General features: G+C 42.5%; 1 protein-coding gene across 1 annotated transcript in view; it reads right to left on the reverse strand.

Moving 5' to 3' along the window:
• The window catches only part of DPP4 (dipeptidyl peptidase 4), a 78,286-nt gene extending 56,456 nt beyond the window's left edge, over nucleotides 1-21,830 (reverse strand). Inside the window, exons 1-2 of the mRNA XM_042948962.1 lie at nucleotides 21,612-21,830; nucleotides 20,998-21,085 (exon numbers count right to left, since the gene is read on the reverse strand). Of these exons, the coding sequence (XP_042804896.1) occupies nucleotides 20,998-21,085; nucleotides 21,612-21,617 (94 nt within the window). The 5' untranslated portion in view covers nucleotides 21,618-21,830. The remainder of the gene's footprint in view (nucleotides 1-20,997; nucleotides 21,086-21,611) is intronic.
• Nucleotides 21,831-22,105: the final 275 nt, after the last annotated feature.

The following is a 22,105-nucleotide window of genomic DNA, read 5'->3' on the forward strand; positions in this document are numbered from 1 at the left end:
TACCTCCCTGAGCTATGTTAGTGCCTATATTAGCGAGCTTCCCTATAAGGTCTAGATCCGCAAAATCCAATGGAAATATAACTTAAGTACATTTTCTAGTAACCATATTTAAAGATTTTAAGGTGAAAATAATTTCAGCAGCATATTTTATTTACCCCAAATATTCAAAATATTATCATTTCAACATGCAATCAATATTTAAATTTTATTAATGAGATCTTTCACATTCTTCTTTTTTATACTACTTCTTTGAAACCGGCATGTCGTCTATGATTACAGCATATCCCAGGCTGACTAGGCACACTCCTGGTCAGTAGCTACATGTGGCTGCACAGTAGATGGGCACAAGGCCAGACTGTCCTTCTTTGAGGCCTGAAGGTTCACACGGAAGTGAACCTTGCTTTGCACAGACCTTTAAGACCTGCTGAGCACCCAATTCAGTGACCTTTGTTTCTATCATCTTTCCTTGAACTTGGGGGAGGTTTTTATGAAACCCTCTCTTGGATTCTGTGATACCTCCTCGCTTCTCCTTCTCAGTCTCTAACCTTTATTTTTCCATCTCCTCCTTGACTCTATTTTTCTTCATTGACCTCAAAGGCAGAAATGCCCTGATGTTCAATCTTCAGCTTTTTGCTCTTCTCTTTCTACATTTCTCTTTCCAGAGGACTCTGGAGAATGGGACTTCCTGGGCTTCAGGCATATTTCCCATTTAAATACATAACAACACCTGTACTCACTACCTTAGTCTTCCACACCCTAAACTCACATTTCCAGTGCTGTGTGGGGCCTTCTTAGTGACTTGTCCCATGCTAACCCCAGACCTACCTTGTATAAGATAATTGTCTTCCTTCGAAAATAATTTTCCCTAGGGAATGTGTGTGTGTGTGTGTGTGTGTGTGTGTGTGTGTGTGTGTGTGTGTGTGGTTTTAGATTCTGTTACTGGAGACCCCACTTCAAAGTCTGAAAATCATTTGTGATGTCTCTCTCTCTTACCATCACCTGCATCCTATTAACCCTGTTGATTCTTCCTGCGAAATCTTTCTTCCAGGTATCCTGCCCTGAATTTCTCCCAGTCCAATTCTTCCACTGCACCACTTCTGGCATGGTTTTCCCAAAATCCACTTTCATCCTGGTGACTTTTTCTTCAAAAGCCTTCACGGATTCCCCAATGCCCACAGGAAGATTCCAACTCCTTAGCCTGGCACTCGTGACCTCCATGGTCTGGCATGAGACTCTCCAGGGTCATTTCTACTCACTCCGTGCATTAAGCCTCTAACCTCGTCATGCTGATTGCCTACTGAACCCAGTAAACCTTCTTTCGCTTTTCTGACTTTGCCCCTTCTCCTGAGCCTCCTCCCTACAACATCTCCAACTGTTTCCCAGGCTGGCACAGTCCTCCACCTGCCAACGCCCTCCTCTCTCATCAAGACTTCAGTGCTGTCTCCTCTGACTTTTGCCCCAACACTACTCATTTAATAACTTCTGCTGATAACAATTTTTCCATGCCTACCAGTGTTGTATACTTAGCGAGGCCATGTATTTGTTGAAGACATGGCTTTGGATTTTTGTTTTTCATCAACCTTAGTACCTAGCACAGTTCTATACCATAGTAGGCACATGTAGGATATCATTCTACAAGCCTAACAAATCCAGTGTAATGCTCCTTCCCCAACTACAGAGCCTCCAGTGATGACAGAGTTTTTCCATATTCTCTGTTCTTTCCACATACATGCAAACATAAGTCAGTCACAAAAGCAGCCACCATCATAACTTTCCTATAACTCTTCTTACTCTTTTGGGGACTGAAAAGCCAGTAGCATCTTCTCATGTTATTTTTTTTTTTTAAAGTCTGTGGAAAGGCAATTCTCTTACACGAAATGCTCTTTTAAAAGAGTTCTTAAGACTTTATTTGGATCTTCTTAAGATTTTATTTATTTGGATCTTATCTGATAACATTGCCTTGTTTCTGCATACAAAACTTTCAGTTTCAATAAACTTTATTACTTCATTGATATTTTTAAGCCTAGTTTGCTAAATACGTTAAAGATTTTTTTAAATGTGTTTTTTTTCAATTCAGTCTTGCATTTCACCCCTGAAAATTAGCAGAGATATAGCAAATGGGTAAAACCAGTGCTTGGACATGCCAACTTTCAAACAGGAAGTAAAGCCTTGTGTTACAGAAAATATTTGAAACTCATATTGGATCGCAAAACCACAAATCTATAGATTTATTCACTAAATACCCTGAATTGTCTGTATTCAACTTATCATTCTCTGACACATCAAATAGCTATAAAGCAAGTACTATTTGAAAATACCATTGAGGATATATACCCTATCAAGAGCTATTAGTTTAAAATGGACACAAAAGACATTCCAAAGTTAGTACAGCTCAAGGTATAAACAGTTATAGACATTCACAGTCCTATATTACCCGCTGATATCTAGGTAGACCTATTGCTATAGAACAATTTACACACACACACACACACACACACACACACACGTTTACAGTGTTTACAGTGGAGAACACTGAATGTTTGTGTCTTCTAAAATGCACATGTCGAAATCCTAACTCTCAATGTGGTGGTATTAGGAGATGGGGCTTTTGAGAGGTGATTAGGTCATGGGGGTAGAGCTCTCATGAATGAAATTAGTGCCCTTATAAAAATGACTCCAGAGCGCTCTCTTGCCCCTTCTCCCACATTTCCACACAGGAAACAGACCCTCACCAGACACCAGAGACTTAATCTGCCATTGCCTTGGACTTCCCAGCCTCCAAAACTATGAGAAATAAGTATTTGTTGTGTAAGACACCCAGTCTATGGTATTTTTGTTAATGCAGCCTGAACAACCTAAGATATATATACATATATATATGTCAGATATATGATATATATATGACATATATATATCATATATATAGGACATATATATATATATATATATGTCCTATATATATGACTGAGTACTTATAACAGACTACATACAATGTTATCTTATCTCACAGAATGGTATTTGTCCTGGCTTTTTAGGATAACACGCTTAAATCTGGAATATTAAAATAATTGAGCAAAATTCCCTGTGATGTCACCTGCCCCCCAGGGTGTTATTCTTCACATTCATGATGGATGACTCACTGAGCACTCACCTCTCTCCTGTCTCAGACCATGCTGAGCTCATTCTCCCATCAGGCCATAGCTTTCCCAAACCCATCATCTCTACCATGTTTGGGCTCCTTTTGCTCACAATGGGCCCAGTATGATTTTAATCCATCTGCTGATGTTCCAAATATCAACACTGATGCCATACTTCTGCTATGGCCCAGGACATATGTGAAGGGCCAGGCTTCCCTTGGTTTATGTTAGGCTCACTCAGTCACTTTACCATGACCCTGCGAGCTGCCTTCCATATCCTGGCTACCCAGTCCCAGAACAGCACTGCTAAACTGGAGCAAATAGAGCAACAAATGTTCCTTGTTTTTTGCCTTGCCATTTGATAAGCAGTGCACATTGGAAGATACTTTTGAAACATCTAGATAAGCGAGTTCTGTAAGGCATGAGTGCCAAGTCCAAGTTTTGACCTTTAGCAAGTTCATAATTTGTTGCCAAGTTACAACCTATTCTGTCAAATGCTTACAGGACAAGCTCATGTTTCTTTTCCCTTGTCTACTTGCTCACTCACAGGGCACTGCTGTGGCAACAGATGAAGCTCTTTGGCTGCTTGTGTGGTTTTCCTGGTGGGCCTGGGACATGCCGTTCACTTGACTTATCAGTTCAAATCATCGTGCTAGCCAAGCAAAGCGGTTAATCATATGTTACCCATCAGCTTATAGAGAAGCTCTTAGATTCATGTCTTGTTTAATTTAAAAATCAAAATCAAGGTTAGCAAGTTTAGATTTTACTTTCTTGGTGAGAACAACTATTAGGCTGAACCAAATGAAAATGTCACTCTTATCAGTCAAAAATGACAAAATAGCGGTAAAGTGATTCAACCTACTAGTAAATTCTTATCAAAGTGTGTGGTATCTTAATGAAGTCATGCAGTAGGATCAAAATCATTTCAGAATGAAAGTATTTCCAAAATGGTAAGATCCATGTGAGGAAGTAGTTTAGTTCCATGGAATAGACTTGCTTTGACCAATCATTACCTTATGATTACAGAATATTTTGAGTATTTTATATTTATGAATAATAAACTTTCTGTCTGTATTAGACTGTGATGTGAATATTTCTACTTCACAAAGACAAACTGTTTTGGTAAATAAGTGGCTAATGCAATGCAACTAAAAAGAAATGTGCTCTTCACGGATCATAAACTCATTAAGTTGTTAAAACACAGGAAAAAGATATCTGGTTATGGAGTTCTTGTGTTCCATATGGTAATCAGTTAACATTTTGTATTGATGCTAAAGAAATAAAATGAGTGTTACTTTAGAATTTGCCACAGCAAAATAGCAGCCCTGACATAGGGACAGAGGAAGCAAAATCAAGAAGCAGAAGAAGAAATTGACTGGAAGGCCCTCCAGACCCTGTATTATCCAGTAGCATATGCAGGCTACCACCCATCTGAATAAATCCAACAAATACCAATAAAGTGTTGGATCCCTGGTGGCTTTGAAATCAGAGAGCTTGGATGCCAGCCTAGGTCCAATTCTTGCACTGAGGTGTTGGGAAAATTACTGAATCTTTCAAGACCTCAACTTTTTAATCTATTAGAAAACAAGAATATACCATTATATAGCTCATGGGGAGGTGCCGTGATTAAATGAGATAATGTATGCAAAATGCTTAGCTTAGGATTTAGAATTTAGGGATCCCTCCAGATGTGCTACACTATTGTGTGTGTGTGTGTGTGTGTGTGTGTTTATATAAATTATATATAAAATTTATTGTCAAGTTAGCTAACATACAGTGTGTACAGTGTGCTCTTGATTTTGGGGGTAGATTCCTGTGATTCATCGCTTACATAGAACACCAGTGCTCATCCCAACAAGTGCCCTCCTCAATGCCCATCACACATTCCCCCCCATCAACCCTCAGTTTGTTCTCTCTATTTAAGAGTCTCTTAGAGTATGCTACACTATTTATTGTGTTGTTTTGTTTCAAGCATGTGCTAGGCAACAAGGACACAAACACAAATAGAGGAGTCTTTCCTCTCAAGTACCTTGCAGTAGTGCAGAGATTAGGACTTTATCTGCAATAAAATAATAGTTACAGTAATAAGTTTCATTATGTTCATATCCCAAATGATCCTAGTAAGACAGCCTAAGAGCGACACATTGAGAAAACATCTAGGATAGCACAATCTAATTATTTGCGTAGTGCTAGTGAACATCACTTTCTCCCTTTAACATGTCTCATGCCATCCCTAGCATTCATAGTGGGAGTCAGCACTTTATAGCAGGGAGGAAAAACACTCAACTTGGTGACTTGGAGAATTTTTGAAGCCTGATGTTTCTCTGATTACTAAACACAAGAAGCATTAGACTATCATCACAATTGCCAGATACACTTCATAAGAGAAACATCCCAGGTACACCAAGTGATATCTGATAAATGCATGGCCACTGAGCTGGAGCCTGTAGAACCTGGGAGTATACCCTCCACGCATTTACTGTAAGATCGGAGTGTCAGATGACCAAAGTTTTGTTAGGTATATAATCACCGTATTTTCAAAAGTCCGCTCTGAAAGGCCAACCAAATGTCACAATTCATATTTCCCAGAATAGCAACAGTTTGGGATAAAGGGAACAACTTAGTAGGAGACTGTCTGTCATGACTCCAGCCTCCCCTCCTCCCCCCCCCCCCACCTCCCATATCATTTCTCTCTATCTGCACTGGCCTCCTGGTTGTTCCCTAGACAGATTCAGTCCACTACCTCCTCAAGGACTTTGAATTTGCGGTACACTCTGCCTGGAATGTTCCTACCCTCAAATATCCCCAAGACTTCCTTCCTCACCCCCCACAGGTCTTTATTTAAGACCTGACCTCCCACCCCCTTCATGGCATTCTCTATGGGCCTTCTTGCTTATTTATTTTCCTTCACAATGACACCATCTACCCATATGATATGTTTTACTTATCTTGTTTACTCTCTGCCTTATTTGACTGAATGTTAACTCCATAGGGGCACTGATTTTGTTGTGTTTGGTTTTGTTTACTATCACATCACCACAAGCCTAGAACAGTGCCTGGCATATAATAGACTGTCCCTAAGTATTTGTTGAATGAATACAAACACAGTACAAGCGGACAATACAAACATAGTAACACGGTTTCAAATACCAGCACAGTGAACTCGAAGTGACAGTGGGAGCACAAAGTGCAGTGCACTTGGCCAGATGGGTCTAGTTAGTAGGTTGGCCAGTAGGAGAAGAGGAAGGACTTCCTTTTTCTTGTTGATCCTGTCGGTATGCGCCCAGAAGTAGCACCTGGTCCAGCCTCTAGCACCTTTGGAATGCCCAGTCCTGCCTCATTGTGGCTCCCCACGGTGCCAGAAGTAGCTGGGTGCCTTACACCCATTAGAGCCTTCTTCTGTGTCCTTCTTCTTCCTCTTTGTTTCCAACCCCTAAAGATGGCACATTCTTGCAGCTACTGTCTCTGGGTTACTTCAGAATTTCTCTTTTGCTCTTTAATCTGTACAACCAATTTTCATATTAAATCTCGCTGCTGAAACACTGAGTGCAATTTCTGTGTTTTTCATGCCATTGGATTTTTACAATATAAGGACTAACACATTTTACCTTTAAAATAAGGTCTTGATAGTCTCTAAGAATCCAATATCTAGGCCTGGGGTTGGCAACTTCTTAAGGGGCCAGATGGTAAATATTTCAGGCTTTGTGGGTCAGGCCTCTTTGTTGCAACTACTTGAGTCTGCCTGTAGCCTGAAAGCAGCCACAGACAACACGTAAACAAATGGATGTGGCTGTGCTCCAATAAAACTTTATTTATAAAAACAGGTGGCCAGACTTAGCTTTCCTTTGACCACACTGTGTATACATTCCTCAAAACTGTAAGCAACCAAAAAAAAAAAAAAAAACAACAAACAAACAGAAACAAAACTGCTCCCAAGATCAGTTTTGAAAGACAGATATTGAATTGAAACTCTAATTGCCTTGAAACAATAAGAATATCAGCATAAGACTCCAATATATATGCAGAAAAGTGACAGTAGGCAGAATATTCATGCCTCAAAATTCGGGTCAAGATGAAGGTATTTACAGCCACTGGCAAATAAGTGCAAGGCCAGAGGACTTCCTGATCTAAACCCAGTCTGCACTGGATTTACTCACTCTGCCTTCACCTCAGGAAGCCCACACAGAAAACCTGCACTAAACAGGGCATCAGGGCTGCTTTATTCCTTTTTGAAATGAAAAGTGATTCATTCATTCATTCATTCATTCATTCATTTTCATAGTCACTTCCTCTTCTCTTGTTAGGACCCTTCTGGGAATAAACACTGGCACAATAGCCAAAATTCATATTTATAAATAAAGGCTTTTACACCCACGATGTTGACTGACATTAAACCAGTGTAATTCCAGGTGACAAGAAACAACTGAAAGGTGGAAATGTATAAATTATATGGATAAATGGCTCACAGGCCCATGAAACACGCAGCTATTTTAGCAAAGAGCTGGTTTCTCTTGATAAATACTCAAAAGTAGTTGCAGTCAGATATCAACAGAAGGTGTTGGAGAACATCAGCATTTGGTGAAGCTGAAAGCTCTAATACTGAATTGCTGAAGAATTTTCCAGAAAGATTTATGGGTATAATCAACAAGGCCACTCTGTGATAAGTGTTTGTCTGCCAGGATATAAGGAAAAATGATCACCAGAAAACAAAACTGCCACAAACATTCCCCTTCCCAGCATTCTGTGAGACAAGTGTTAGTATTATAGCACCTGCCTCTGGGACTGTTAAAAGAACATACGAGTTAAAAATACATAAAGAATAACAACTACAAATGTTTACAGAGTTCCTCCAGTGTGCTGGGCTATTCTAGGCATCGTACATTTAATAACTTATTCTCATCGCAGTTTTACAGGTAAGGAAACTGAGGTGAAGACAGGCGTAGATAGTAAGTGGATTCAAGTCCCAGGGCTACTAAGTGCCGAAGCTACATTTGAACCAGGCAATATGGCTCTGAAGCCTATGGTTATTACCACCCTTCTAAACACCTTAAATATTTGGGAGGGTGGTTGCATATGGTAGATTCTATGCTGGCAGTTTTTGTGAATTGGTATAGATGGATACATTAGACTTTATGGAAGTGTTCAAATTCAACGTTTGCATTGAATCCAGATAGATAGGTTGGTAATATCATTTGGACTTGAGGAGTTGGTAGGTTGCATTAGAACATAATTTGTCCTAGTGCTCCAAAGTCAAAGGGGTGCCAATTCTTTCTGAAAACCCCAGAATTTTCTCTACGGACTGTTACTAAAAGTGGAAACTTTGTGACTTCCTGGAAAGGAGGTCATACCACCGTCATTCATTCTTGCCTGGTGCATCCAGAAACTCATTATCTTTTCCCTGAACTCATAAAAAAGGAATCAGAAAACTAGGAACTTAACAAGTTTCTTTTCTTCCTTTCTTTTCATGTTCCCTAGATTTAGAACATAACACAACCCTAAATAAATCAGGTCCTGCAGTACCCATTTTCAAAATAATATGGATTTATCCAATGAAAAGATCCAACAATTCTTCCTTTATAGCAAAAGCTACTCTAAGGGGCCTCTTCCCCACGATGCTTCCCACTTCTGTGCTATGCCCCTCCTACCACCCCTCCACCGACCTTTTCCTCAGCACTTGGAGGAAGAAGCCAGCCCGCCCTGTCTCCAGTCCTTGCCTTCTTTATCCCAAGGGACTTTGTTTTCATCTCTTCTCCCTCAGCATCTCCACGGTCTTTTCAGTGCTTACTTCTGCCCTGTCCTTAAGCATGCACAGGATGTAGCCATCATAAAAAATATTTACCTGACCTTGCAGCTATCTCTTTATTTCCCTCCCTGTATTTATTAGCAAACGTCTCAAGTAAACAATCCACACGGGTGGCCTTCATTTTCTCACTGTCCCTCCTCATGCCTCTGGATCTATCCCTTACTACTTACATGGCACTCATTTCTCCCTCCTCGTCTTCCTTGGTGCTTATTTTCTGCACCCGATGTTTTTCCAGCTAATCAAGTAATTTTATACCATTATTTAAATATGTAATCTGAACAGTCTTGTCTTAACTAGACTATAAGTAAGCTGGAAGGATTATTTTATCTTCATCAAACAGCTGCTAGCACTGTACTCTACAAATGGATGGCTTGACTCCATATTTATGAATGTAAGTATTTTAATCAGAATTAGAGCAACATTAAAATGTTAATCAAAAAATATGTTTTTTGCATGAGCTTCAAGATGATTCCTTCAATTCGCCAAATATTTGCCAGGCTGTACTGAGCTGAAACATGTTCCCCCTAAAATCATGTCCACCTGGAACCTCAGAATGTAACTATTTGGAAATAGGGTCTTTGCAGATGCAGTTAGTTGAAACGAGGTCGTACTAGATGAGGGCAGGCCCTAAATCCAATGACTGGTGTCCTTATAAGAAGGCCATGTGAAGACATATTATTGCTGACCTGGAAGACAGAGAGGACCATGTGGAGACGGATGGAAGAAGGCCATGTGAAGATGCAAGCAGAAATCAGAGTGATCTAGCTACAAGCCAGGGAACACCAATGGCTGCCAATAACCACTGGAAGCAGGAGAAAGACAAAGGAGACTTCTTCCCATGAGCCTTCAGAGTGAGCATCGCCCTACTGACACCTTGCTTTCAGACATCTAGACTTCATAACCATAAGATGATAAGTTTCTGTTGTTTTAAGTCATGTACCTTGTGCTAATTTGTTACGGCAGCCCTCAGAAACTAATACAAACATGCTGTTCCTTGATGTCATGGGCACTAGAGACATAAGAGTGAACAAAACATGAAAAACTCTTACTCCCAGGAAGCTTACATTCAAATGGGGGGACATAGGAACAAATAGTAAGTACATAATGCCATATGCCATATGTGAGGTGGTGATAGGTGCCACATTGAAAATAAAGCAGGGAAGGGGAAATGGAGGGTCAGGTTTGGGGAGAGGACTGTGTTCAGTAATTTGGTGAGGGTAGGCCCCAGGGATAAAGTGGCATTTTAGCAGAGACCTAAACGAAGTGAGGGGATAAGCAACAGACAGTCCCAGGAAAGAAGAATCCTGGCAAAAAGATCTGCAAATACAGAACCTCTGAGGACAGGTACTTAAATGATGAGGAGGGAACAGGGGAGGAACTCACAGAGGCAGTGAGTCTCAGATCACATAGGCTCTCTGGCCATCCAGATTTCCAGTGTTTACTCTGAAAGATGGAGACTCATCCAACTGGTCTGAACAGAGGAGAATGTGATCAGGCCTCTGTTTAAAAATGGTCACTGTACCAGTTTTCTATTGGTGGATAACAAATGACACAAACATAGTGGCTTAATACAACACCCGTGTATTAGCTCAAGGTTCTGTGGGTCAAATTCCAGCCTGGCATGGCTGGATTCCCTGTCTAGCAAAGCAGAGATCCAGGCATTAGCCAGGCTGAGCCCTCATCTGGAGGCTTTCGGAGAGAGAGAGGAGGGAGCTGCTTCCAAGATCATGCAGGTTGTTGGCAGAATTCAGTTTTGCATGGGTGTAGGAGTGATGTCACTGTTTCCTTGCTGGCTCTCAGCCAAGGATTGCTCTCACCTCGTAGAGTCCTCTCACATCCCTTGTCACGTGGGCCCTCCCAATCAGCAATGGCGTGAAAAATCCTTTTTGTGCCTCAAACCTCCGACTACCCCTTCTGTGAACAGCCAGAAAAACTCTGCTTTTTTTTTTTTTTTTTTTTTTTTAAGGGCTCATATGATCAGGTCAGGCCCACCTAGGTAATCTCCCTCTCTTGAAGTGGACTATGCCACAGAACAACCTAATCGTGAGAATTAAATCCATTGTAATGTATCTCAGAGGCTAGTGCATGGGAGAAGGGAGGAAATTTAAGGAGTCATTTTAGAGTTCTGCCTACCACAGTCACCTTATCTGTTGTGATGAAAATGTACTGTAGAAAAGTTAAAGAAAAAGAAATAGGAAGATTTTTTGGTAAAAATTCAGGTGAAAGGTGATGGCATTGTGGACCAGGGTGGTGGCAGTGGAAGTGGTGAGATACGGTCAAATTCTGAAAGAACATGATAGAAGTGACAGGATTTGCTAACCAATTGGAGGTTGAATATAAGTGGGTCTGTGGAGTGGAAACTGCATGGATTTTGGCCTCAGCAACTGGAGAAACAGAATTGCTATCTGCCGAGAAGAGGTGCACTAAGGGAGGAACAGGTTTAGGGGGAGTTCAGGGAAATGTTGCTTTCAGATGTCAATAACATCCAAATGGAGATGCCTGCTCATACATATGTACACAGAGGTCCCAAAAGACATCTGGTCTGGCGATTGGGGCATGTCAGGTTACAGATGGTGTTTAAGGCCATGGGAGTGTATGAAATCACCTAGTGGAAGGGAGGGAGGGAGGGAGGGAGGGAGTTCCAGGATGGAGCCCTGGTTGGTCAAAGGTTAGAAGTCAGACAGGAAGAGAAACTTCTAAGGAGAATGGAGGGGGCATGTGGTGAAGTAGAAGGAACACACCAGGAGAAGAGTGGAAACCCAGGGGGAGGTGGAAAAGGATGATTAACTGATAGGACAGTGAGACACAGAGAACAGGGCTCTGCTGTTAGCAGCACACAGGTTAGAGACCTTGAGGAGAACTGAGCTGTGTTAGTGGTGGAGTAAGGGTAAGCCTTGTTGCAGTGGGTTTAAGACAGCGTGGGGAGAGGAACTGTAGACAGAGATAACACAAAGCTGTTTGAGGAGTTTTGTGGTAAAGAGAGCAGGGAAAGGGAAAGGGCCGGTGGGGGGGCGGGGGGGGGGCTGGTGATTGGCAGGGATGTGGGATCCAGAAAAGATTTTTCCCTTCCCTTGCCTTCCCTTCACTTCTCTTCTCATGTGAGAGGTTATAACACAATTAGATGGAGAGGAGAAAATGAGGATGCAGAGGGCAGAAGAAAGAACTGAAGCCCTATTTCTAGGCAAAGAAAAAAGGGCAGAATCAGTGCCCAAAGGAGGATCTGGCCTCAGGCAGGTGCCAGGAAAGCTCACCCAGCACCCTGGGAGGGACAAATGTGGGTGAATGCTCAGAGGGGCTGGTGGGAATGGAGGGCAGTCTCTTCTGATGGCCCTGTTTACTCATTAAAATAGGAAGCCAGGTTATCAGCTGAGGGGATGTTAGGGCCTGGGAGAGAGGAGACACATTACAGAGTCCACTAGGAAGGTAGGCAAGGGAGCAGGTGGGGAGCATGGCGATTTCCAGGCTTTACAAGAAGCCACTGATGTTGGGTTCTAGATGTGCTTTTCAGTACAAACCGTTTTCATTTTCATCAAATCATTACCATGTAGATTAATTGCCCCCTCTGGAGATTTAACAACAAAGATTTGAGGCATCAAATCCAGACACTATGAGGCTATCTTGTTTGCTTTTATTTACTTACTGTATTTTGTTTTTATGGCCATTAGTTATTTCAAATCCTACCTTCCTGGGTCAACTTTTGCAGGTCTAATGTTTACTGTGTAATTTAAAACATTACTTTTTGGGGCACCTGGGTGGCTTAGTCGGTTAAGCGGCCAACTTCGGCTCAGGTCATGATCTCACGGTCCGTGAGTTCGAGCCCCGCGTCGGGCTCTGTGCTAACAGCTTAGAGCCTGGAACCTGTTTCAGATTCTGTGTCTCCCTCTCTCTGACCCTCCCCTGTTCATGCTCTGTCTCTGTCTCAAAAATAAACAAACGTTAAAAAAATTTTTTTAAAACATTACTTTTTAAAATTTATGTTGACTGTTTCTGCTACCTTTTCACATTGTGAATTGAATAAAATATGACAATTTGTATGGGCTTTTTAACGAAAAAAATGAGAGTAATTCTCCTCAGATGTTTCTGACCCGCTCTGCTGTCTCAGATTTGTATCTTAAATATTTCAAATATAATTCCTCCCCATCCTTAGTCACTTTGGATACCATGATAAAAGCAAGTACTAGGGTCAAAATACATTCAGGATAATACCCTGCTCTGCAATAAACTCAGGCAGTTAGGAAAGAAGATGAGAAGAGGGGAAGGAGAGTTATAGGATCAGATTCTTTGGAGTTCAGAGCTGGTCAAAGTAGTTGACATCTACTTTCTTTTGTTAGCAAATTAAGTCTTTCAATGTAACAAAAATAAAGGAATGATAAAATCTATGATATGCCTACACAGACACCCTGTGCCCGGCTATTTCTTTCTTTTGGAATTCCCAATTCAATTTAGGTAATTACCCTTCCCCTGCCATGTGTTAAGGAAGAAGTTTCCTCCTCATCCCAGAAAGATGAGTCTTGATTACTCCAGTTCCAAAGAAAATCCAGAACACAAATTCATACCCCACCCCCCACTAGTGATTAGTTTAGAATGGACAAGTGAGTCAAATCTGGCCGATGAGACGTGAGAGAAAGTCTGCCTTGGGTTGAGGGACTTCTGGAAAAGCTTTTCCTCCCTGATAGAACAGACTATGAATGAAAAACAGCATCATCTTCTCCCTTGCAAAACAGCTGTGTGAGCAATGATGTGCTTGACCCCAAAAGGACACACTTGAGAACACAAGTCAACAGTCTGAGAAGGGTGCAGCTGAAAAGACAGGAAGACGCCAGGCCCTTGAGGATGCTGTTAAACCACTGCATTAACAGACTCTAGAGCGGCATTATTTCTACACTTCCAGTTATATAAGATGCTAATAATAGTACAATAGTAACACTCCATACTTTAAACAAGTTTTGGTTGGGCACTCTGTTACTTGCAGCCAGAAACATTCTGTTCGATACAGAATCAAGGGCCATAAACCATTGAGGACTAAACTTGTAGGTGAACTGTATGCCTGGAAGCCAGTCTAGTGGCTCCAGTATTGGAAGGATTGTCTTTAAGTCCATTAATGATTAATCCTTCATGCCTGGTTGGTTTCTGTACAGACTTCCCTGGGCGGCATTTATCATTGCCCTTTCGTGCATCTATAGCACTTGGATCATTTACTAGAAGGACACTTAGCCCTTTTTACCATAGTTAATGTTTATGCTTCCTTCTATATGGTGAATTGTTTTAGGACAAGGGCCATATCTATCATTTTTATATCTCCAGTGGATAAGAAAGTTCCTGGCATCTAGAAGATGCTCCATAAATATTTGCTGAATTGGAGAATTACCATCTGTTGACAAGTATGTGCTACGTGCACAGTGTAGAAGGCACTCCTGAGTCCTGCCTCCTAATCCCTGAAGCGACACAGTAGGACAAAGGCATTAGTTCAGAGGAACCATTGTAGATTAGTTCTTGTGGGAAAGATAGAGCCACGAGAGCAAGAAAAAGTTCCCCACTTTAACTATGAAGACAGCCATTCAAGGAGTCATCCTTATCTCTGCTCCTTCCCTCACTCTTCACTTTGCTCTTCACCATACATTGTTTTACGTCCAAAGTATATTCTGCTTTCCTTTTTTTTTTTAATCTCCAATACTACCACCCTGTCTAATCTGCCATCATCTCTCACAAATGCCCCCCACTCACCTCCATTATCTACTCAGAGTGAGAGACATATTTTTAAAATGGAATTAAGATCATCCACATTCATGCTTGGAATAAAAAGAAACCCCTTTTCTGTGTCCCTCCACCTTCTCTAGCACACTTAATTTTTGTCCTAGCACCATTATGATCTGAAATTACTCATGTGCTTGCCGACTACTTGCCTGTAGATATTAAAGGCCCATGGGGGGTGCCTGGGTGGCTCAGTCGGTTAAGCTTCTGACTTCAGCTCAGGTCATGATCTCCCAGTCTGTGAGTTCGAGCCCCGCGTTGGGCTCTGGGCTGACAGCTCAGAGCCTGGAGCTTGCTTTGGATTCTGTGTCTCCCTCTCTTTCAGCCCCTCCCCTACTCATGCTCTGTCTCTCTCACTCTCAAAAATGAATATGTGTTAAAAAAAAAAAAATACAGGTCCGTGGGAGCAGGCTCCTCATCTCTACTGTTTAGGGCCAGATGTCCTATACCCACAATAACACCTGACATGCATAAGTATTCAATACATGTTGGTGAGTTAACAAATCCTGCATCTGGCCATCACAGGACCTTAGCCCTCAGGAGGTTTTAAACCTTATAAGTTTCCTGCCTGAAAATAAAAGAATAAAGGAAAACAGCAGAGAATAAGGGCCATCCATGAAATTTGTGACCTTAAGCTTGAGTAGATGGAGCTTTACAACAACTGAGGAAAATAAGAAGAGGTTCTCAGCCCCACAGAGACCATGTTAAGGCTACAGGGGCCACCCAGCCAGTTCTGGAGGTACCCAGTGTGAAGTCAGGGAAGGGGAATGAGGTAGTCCCCACTTAATACCCCTCCTGCTTCCTCTTCCTTCATTATACACCCTGAGCCACCCTAGTCCTCAGGGGGCCAGGAACAAAGTCCCTGCTGGCTTTGGCTCTGCTTGGAATTACCTCTGCTTCTTGGCCCTTAGACGCTGAAATATGTGACCCAAGATCACGGGTCTACTTGCTTCCCCAGTGAACCCAATAATGAAGAAATGTACACTTAATGTATACAGGTAACTAAACCAAATGCTTTATAATTGAGTTCAGAAAACTTCATAGGAAGTTGTAATTTTGAAGTGAAATATGAAGCTGCAAATATAGTACATGGCAAAAAAGAACACAGCTAACTCAGAAGTTCTGATTTTGTGGTTTTAGTCTACTCTCAAATTGAGAGACACACCCTTTTTTAGAGGTCACGCTCGAGCTATGAAGACTAAAGGTAAAAATATTTACAAGATAATTGATTTACAACAATGAAAGGGAATTGGTATCAAACCATAAAGCAATGATTAATCATTCACTTACAAAAATTCCCACCAAAGCATTTCTTTAAAACAGCTACAGATGGAAATCAGCAGACTCAGGGAAGGCTAAAAGTCAAAAGGTTTGGATTTCCAAATTCTAGTACTTATTCACAAAGCCCTAAACTTCAGTGTAACAAGTCAAGATATTAATACCTTAATGGATTGTTCTGGGAAGATCAAATCAAATAACATAACATGCATTAGAAACAAAGTAAGTGTAATTGAGTGCAAAGAACAAATCTGGACCTACTACTAGTAAAGATACTTAATAAGACCAGTCCACAGGGTCGGATATCAGCCCAAGCTGGACGTCATTGTCCACAGCTTTATATAGGAATGTAGGTACCAGAGGCAGGTGTGTTTCCTCAGAACACTTGGCATCAGGGATTAGCAGCCATGAAATTATAATATAGGCATATACGTGGGAAATTGTAACTTTATGCTAATATGGCCACATTAATTTTATACTTGATCAAAACCAGAAGAATGATTTGGAGTTTAAGAGCATCAGCTCTGGAGTCGTGTTGCCTGAGTGTGAATTTCAACTCTGTGGAACTCTGAGCAAGTTTCTTAACTTCTTTGGTAGCCAGCTTCTAAGATGGTCCCCAATGATCTTTGCTGCTAGTATTCATGCCCTTGTGTAATGCCCTCTCGTACCGTATCAGGGCTGGTTTGTGTGAGCAATATAATACAGCAGAAGTGCTGGTATATCACTTCTGAAGCAAGGTCATAAAAGGCTCTGTGGCTTCCTATTTGGCTGCTCTCTTGGATCCTTCATTCTACGGGCAGCCAGCTACCCTAACATGCCATGGAAAGGCCCACATGGTGGGGAACTGAGATGTCTTAGCCAAGAGCCACATGAGAGAACTTAGAAGTGGAACCACCAGTCAAGCTTTCAGATGACATCTTGATCAAAATCTCGTAAGAGATCTTTAGCTAGAACCTCCCACCTAAACCACTGCCAAATTCCTGACCCACAGAAGTTGTGAGATAACAAGTGTTTGTGGTTTGAAGTTTCGAGGTAATTCATTATGCAGTAATAAGTAACTAAAGCACTCTCTCAAAGTAAAATTTACATTTCTGTAAAAATGGAGATGATAATAGTCTCTCAAAGGGTTGTCCTAAGGATCAAAGGAAAAGCATATTGAGAGCCCTCTGCCCAATACCTGGCACAGAGTGAACACGTTAGCTATTATTACATGTTTGCATACTTTCTCTTCCATAAGCAAGGTGGTCCTGCGTTTATTTATGGCCACATTTCCCATGGGCATCAGCGCTTTAAGTACACTGATCCAGCTCTAATCAGTCATTTTATGTTGTTTTTCTCTAGCCTTCAACTGGGCAAACAGTCTTGCCTTTTTCTCTCTGATCCACTTTGGGATGAGACGCAAGATGTATAAGAGAAATTTAAGGCACATACTGTGGCTAGGGAGCCACAATAGCTGGCCTGAAAAAGACCAACCCACTGACCTCCTGAGCACTTGACAAAGGTTGACAATAGTTAACTGAGCTAGCTGGAGTCAACCCGAGCTTTTACAGAGCTCACTGTTTAGAAACTGTCCCCTGAAATATACAAAGCTTTCATTCAGCCTCATTGATGTGCTTTTAAACCTGGAATAGATACTGGACTTCCTCAGGCAAACTTCATAGATATTATCTTTTCTTTGAGTATTCCTGTCTCCTTCACATCTGGGTTTCCTTTTATTACTGATGGATGCGTGAGCAGTCAAATTTCCATGCACTGAAAGAAGATACTGAGGAAATTTACTGCTAAAGCAGTGAAAAGAACAAGAACAGGTACGTTTCTATCCCATAATAAAACTCAACAATAAAACTATTTGACAAATAACAAATACAATAATAAAACTATTTGATAAATCTTTCAAAAGCCCAGCCTATAATATAATGTGAAAGGGGAAATAAAGGGCTCACCAATATTGAGTCAGAGATTTTATTACAACTAAGCCATGAGGATTTCTATACTTTCATTATATTTATATATTTTACTGAGGATTCTCTGGGAAACTGAACGTTTAAATGTAATATCCTTCTTTAATAGGATATATGAAGGGTTTAAAACAAAATACAATCCTTTATTATACATACAGAAGGAGGTGAGCTTTTAATTTTGCTTGATGACATGCATAATTCCTGACCTCAGGGAGTTTTTATGCTAAAAAAAATACAGAAGTATTACGCTTATGCCTCTCTTTCACTCTCTCTCTCCTCTGGGTGTGTTTAGTTCCGCTAAAGTCAGTGTTTCATATGGAAACACTTAACCTTCTCTTAAACCAGCCTCTCAGAGGATGAACTTGGGTTTGCTCATTTCTTCCTCCTTTCTTTTGGTTGTTTATTTCTTAGCTTTCTGCATGATCTATCAAAATCTTCCTCCCTCCCCTTCCCTCTCCTTTCCTTCCTTCCTTCCTCCCTCCCTTCCTTTTATTTCCATTTATCTTTGCTCTCTCCCACTTCCTATCCCCCTTTCCTTCCTAGTACTTTTTTTTTTTTTTAACTTTAAACTTAGATTGACAATATGGAGAACATTTCTTGGGTGATGACTCTGGATTCTTTGTAAGAATGCTGCTCTTCATTGTGGCACAGCCCAGGAATGATATCGTGGACTTAATGATAATGCCACATTCCTTAGCTTTCATCTCTGCCCCTTTAAAGCAGGAGTTGAAACAAGAGGATTTCCCTTTCCTCCTCAAATATACATACATTCCAACTAAGAAATATGAGAAGAGAACTTGAGTGTGTAAGCATAAACAAAGCACCCCATAATACCACATATCCACCCAGTTGCCCAAGGGCAACATCCTTAGCCACCCTCCTCTTCCTTGTATGTTTAATCAATTACCAAAGTCTAATTGGTCACATTTCTGAGTAGCCCTATAGTCTCCAAATTCTGCTGTGCACCATCAGTCTTCTAGGACACTTCCCTGCTTCCCCTCTAGCCTTGCCCTGCTCAACCCCTGTACCCACTGTCCTGCCCAACAGTCCAGGCATGCTCACAATTCTCCTGGAGTTCTTCTTAATCTATGGTTAAAAATCAAACTTCTTTCGCTGCTTCCCACTCTCCTCTTCTGCTAGGAGCCCTTTTATAATCCAGTTAGAGGATGTGCCCTTGTGTCTCTGTATTGGCTCATAAGGCATTTATGTTTTCTGGAAAACCTTATCCCCAGAAACTAATAGTAACCATTCAAGCATTCCCACAGAAGAAACTTATGAGAAGACCTTCCCAGAAGTACTCCTTCTAATCCACAGGCAAGTCTGTTCTGCTCAAGCCTCTCTAAATTATCTTATCAAATCATAATACTTAGATGGAGACACAGGAATCTCTGGAGAAGTCCCCACCAAAAGAATGTTCTTGAAATATTTGTCCAAATTTCATGGGGGGGAAGAGACGAGGTGTGGTTTTCAGGAAATGGCAAGACAGCCCCTCTCTAGTCTGCATGCTCCCCCGCCAAAGCAAAATCCCTGTAGTTAACCCGACCAACCCCTAGAAGGCACTTGCCTGACCCAGTCTCCTAGACCATCTCACTGCCCATTTCAAGTGACTTCATCAAAGTCTGGTGTTCCTTCCAAGTTTCCTTAAGGAAAGTTCTGATAGTTACAGCTTTTATACCCATTCTTCCAGTGATGCTGAGGTGTGCTTCAGTGATGTTCTAGAGACAAATGAGCTATCCGTTTAAAAAAAAAAATGCATGACTTTTTGCATATTTGTTTCCCACTAGCTATAAAGTTCTTGAGGTCAGAGATCTTTAAAAATTTCAATCCTTGTATTTGCAGCAAGTAGCACTGTGCCTGGGACATAATGTAAGCCACGTGAATATTTATTGATCATATGGATGATCCATTCTTTTCTTACAGCCAGGCTTTGTGTGTGTGGTTGTTTAAACATACAAAGTATCATTTCAAGAAAACAAGAGTCAAATATAAGTGAACTGATGTCTGCCATTTAATTGTTTAAACGATGGTAACCATTGCTTTCTTAACTAAAAGTCATTATCAGTAGGTCAGCACACTCAGTTACTTAACCTTTGGGACCTCTGCCCCAGTCCTGAAATTGCCAGGCAAACATAGTCCTTGATAGCTTCACAAACTAATTCTGAGCTGTCACCTTGAAATCTGGAGAAGACCCCTCAGTACGTGAGCACTGCCTGCACATTTCCTGGTTAGATAGAGCATCCAGAGAGAATGCTTCAGTTGGCTGACTAGAATCTGTCTTACTGAAATGAAAGTAAATATTTACTTAGAAGGAAAGTAAGGCCACAAGAGATCCAAACTAGTTGTTCTCACTTGTTTGCACCCAATAATGTGTATTTCATTATATGAATGTTTTATATCAGGAACTAGAGCTGCACTGGGTCAGGAAAGCTAAAAGAAATGAAGGTGGCTTGCAATGAAAGAATCCACCACACATCACTGATCCCATCCCCTTCCGAATATTACCACGTACACCGTTTTATGATTTACTCTGAAATACTGCTATAAGTGGCCAATAGTTATTTCCCTGCATCTCAACTCTCCAATTAATGAATTTCCATCACCCTGGAAGGAAAAGAACCTGGGTTCCCCATATAGTCTTCTCAAAACTGTATCTTGGGAGTTTTCTTTCTCTCATTTTCCCCCTCCTTTTATGACAGCCTTACTACTGTTCAGGACCTTCAAACACCACATCTTCTCCTTTGAAGATCCCTACTAGGGAGGCTATTTTTTTTTAATTGAAATCATATTAAACATTTAACTTTGAGTTTAATAAAAAGAAATCCTAAGGCTTCTCCTTAATTTCAGGAAGCATGTATTTATGGTACATAAAATGTGGCCGCTGCCAACCTTTTGCAGCCTGAACGCTGGAGACCCCAGGAAGGGCATCTAGCCACGACCAGGGAAGCCTCAGCTACAACCTGGTGCACTGGTCCAAGCCCCCAGCAAGATCCTTAGCTCTCGGTGTGGTAAGGTAGAACCCGATCCTGGTCTCCAGTTGTCTTATCTTTTTCAAATGTTTCGAACTTACTGCCTTTGTTCAGCAGAACCGCGGGCACGGTGATGATGGTGATGAGCGCAGCAAGCCCCAGCAGTCCCAGGAGCACCTTCCACGGTGTCTGCAGGCGGGTCAGATCGTGTCCGGTTAGAGCGAGCCGTCTGGCCCCAGCGCGGTAGAGGTAGAGGGTCGGGGCCCACCCTGCACCCTAGGCAGCGGGGTTTGCCGATGGGCGTGCATTGGAAAGGGGGCACAGTGGGCTGGGAGGGTTTGGAGCGCGGAGGTTGCCAAGAGCGGTCGCTCTTGAACTTTTGGCCTCCAAGCACACTAGCGTTTACTTCTCTACGCCTCCTGAACGTCAGAAGCCAAGTGGGGGAGAAGCCAGGTGAGGGTTCGAGCGAGCGTTTTATGGATGGCTCTCTGCGTCCTCCAAGGCTTGGCGCCTCTTTCTAGCAGAAACCCCGGGGGGCGAGCGCCTGGCGGGAACTCGGGGAGGTCCCTTCACCTGTCGAGGGTGGCCCTGGAACTTCCGCCGAACAGGAGCCCCTGGTTCCGTTCCGCGAGCTTCGGGGTCACTTGGGGGAGAGTCTGGTGAAGAAGCACCTACAACTCGCCCCTGGGGTTAGGGAAAGGCGCTCCTCACTCACCTTCATGGTCGGCGTGTGCCCGGAACTGAGCGTTCGGAGCAGGAGCGCAGGCAGAAGTCAGGCAAGCCGCCGAGACGCGCTTTCAGCTCCGCTGCTCGGCGCGCGGAGTCATTCGGCACTCCCAAGTTTCGGCCCCGAGTTAAACATTAGTGAGCACCCGGCCGGCTCGGTATAAAGGCCGCGCGGGCAGGCTGCGGGCGAAGGCGCGCCCGGCGCCGGGCACTGGCATCCCGGCCGGGGGGCGCCCGAGAGGCGCCTCCCCCGTGTTTTGGGCGCGGGGCGGCAGCCGGGGCGCACAGGGCGCGGGAGCCCCGGGACGCGCGGGCGGGGTGGCGAGAGCGGGAGTGAGCCTGCGGACCGCACCCCACGCACAGACGGCGGTCGGCCTTGGCTAATAAGGGATCTGGGCGCTCGGCTCCCGTGGGGTCTGCAGACTCACGGCTCATTGCTGGCAGCTGTACTAAAACCCAGGCCTCTGTCTTTTGCTAGTGAAA

This window comes from Panthera leo, chromosome C1 (assembly GCF_018350215.1).
Source record: "Panthera leo isolate Ple1 chromosome C1, P.leo_Ple1_pat1.1, whole genome shotgun sequence".
NCBI lineage: Eukaryota > Metazoa > Chordata > Mammalia > Carnivora > Felidae > Panthera > Panthera leo.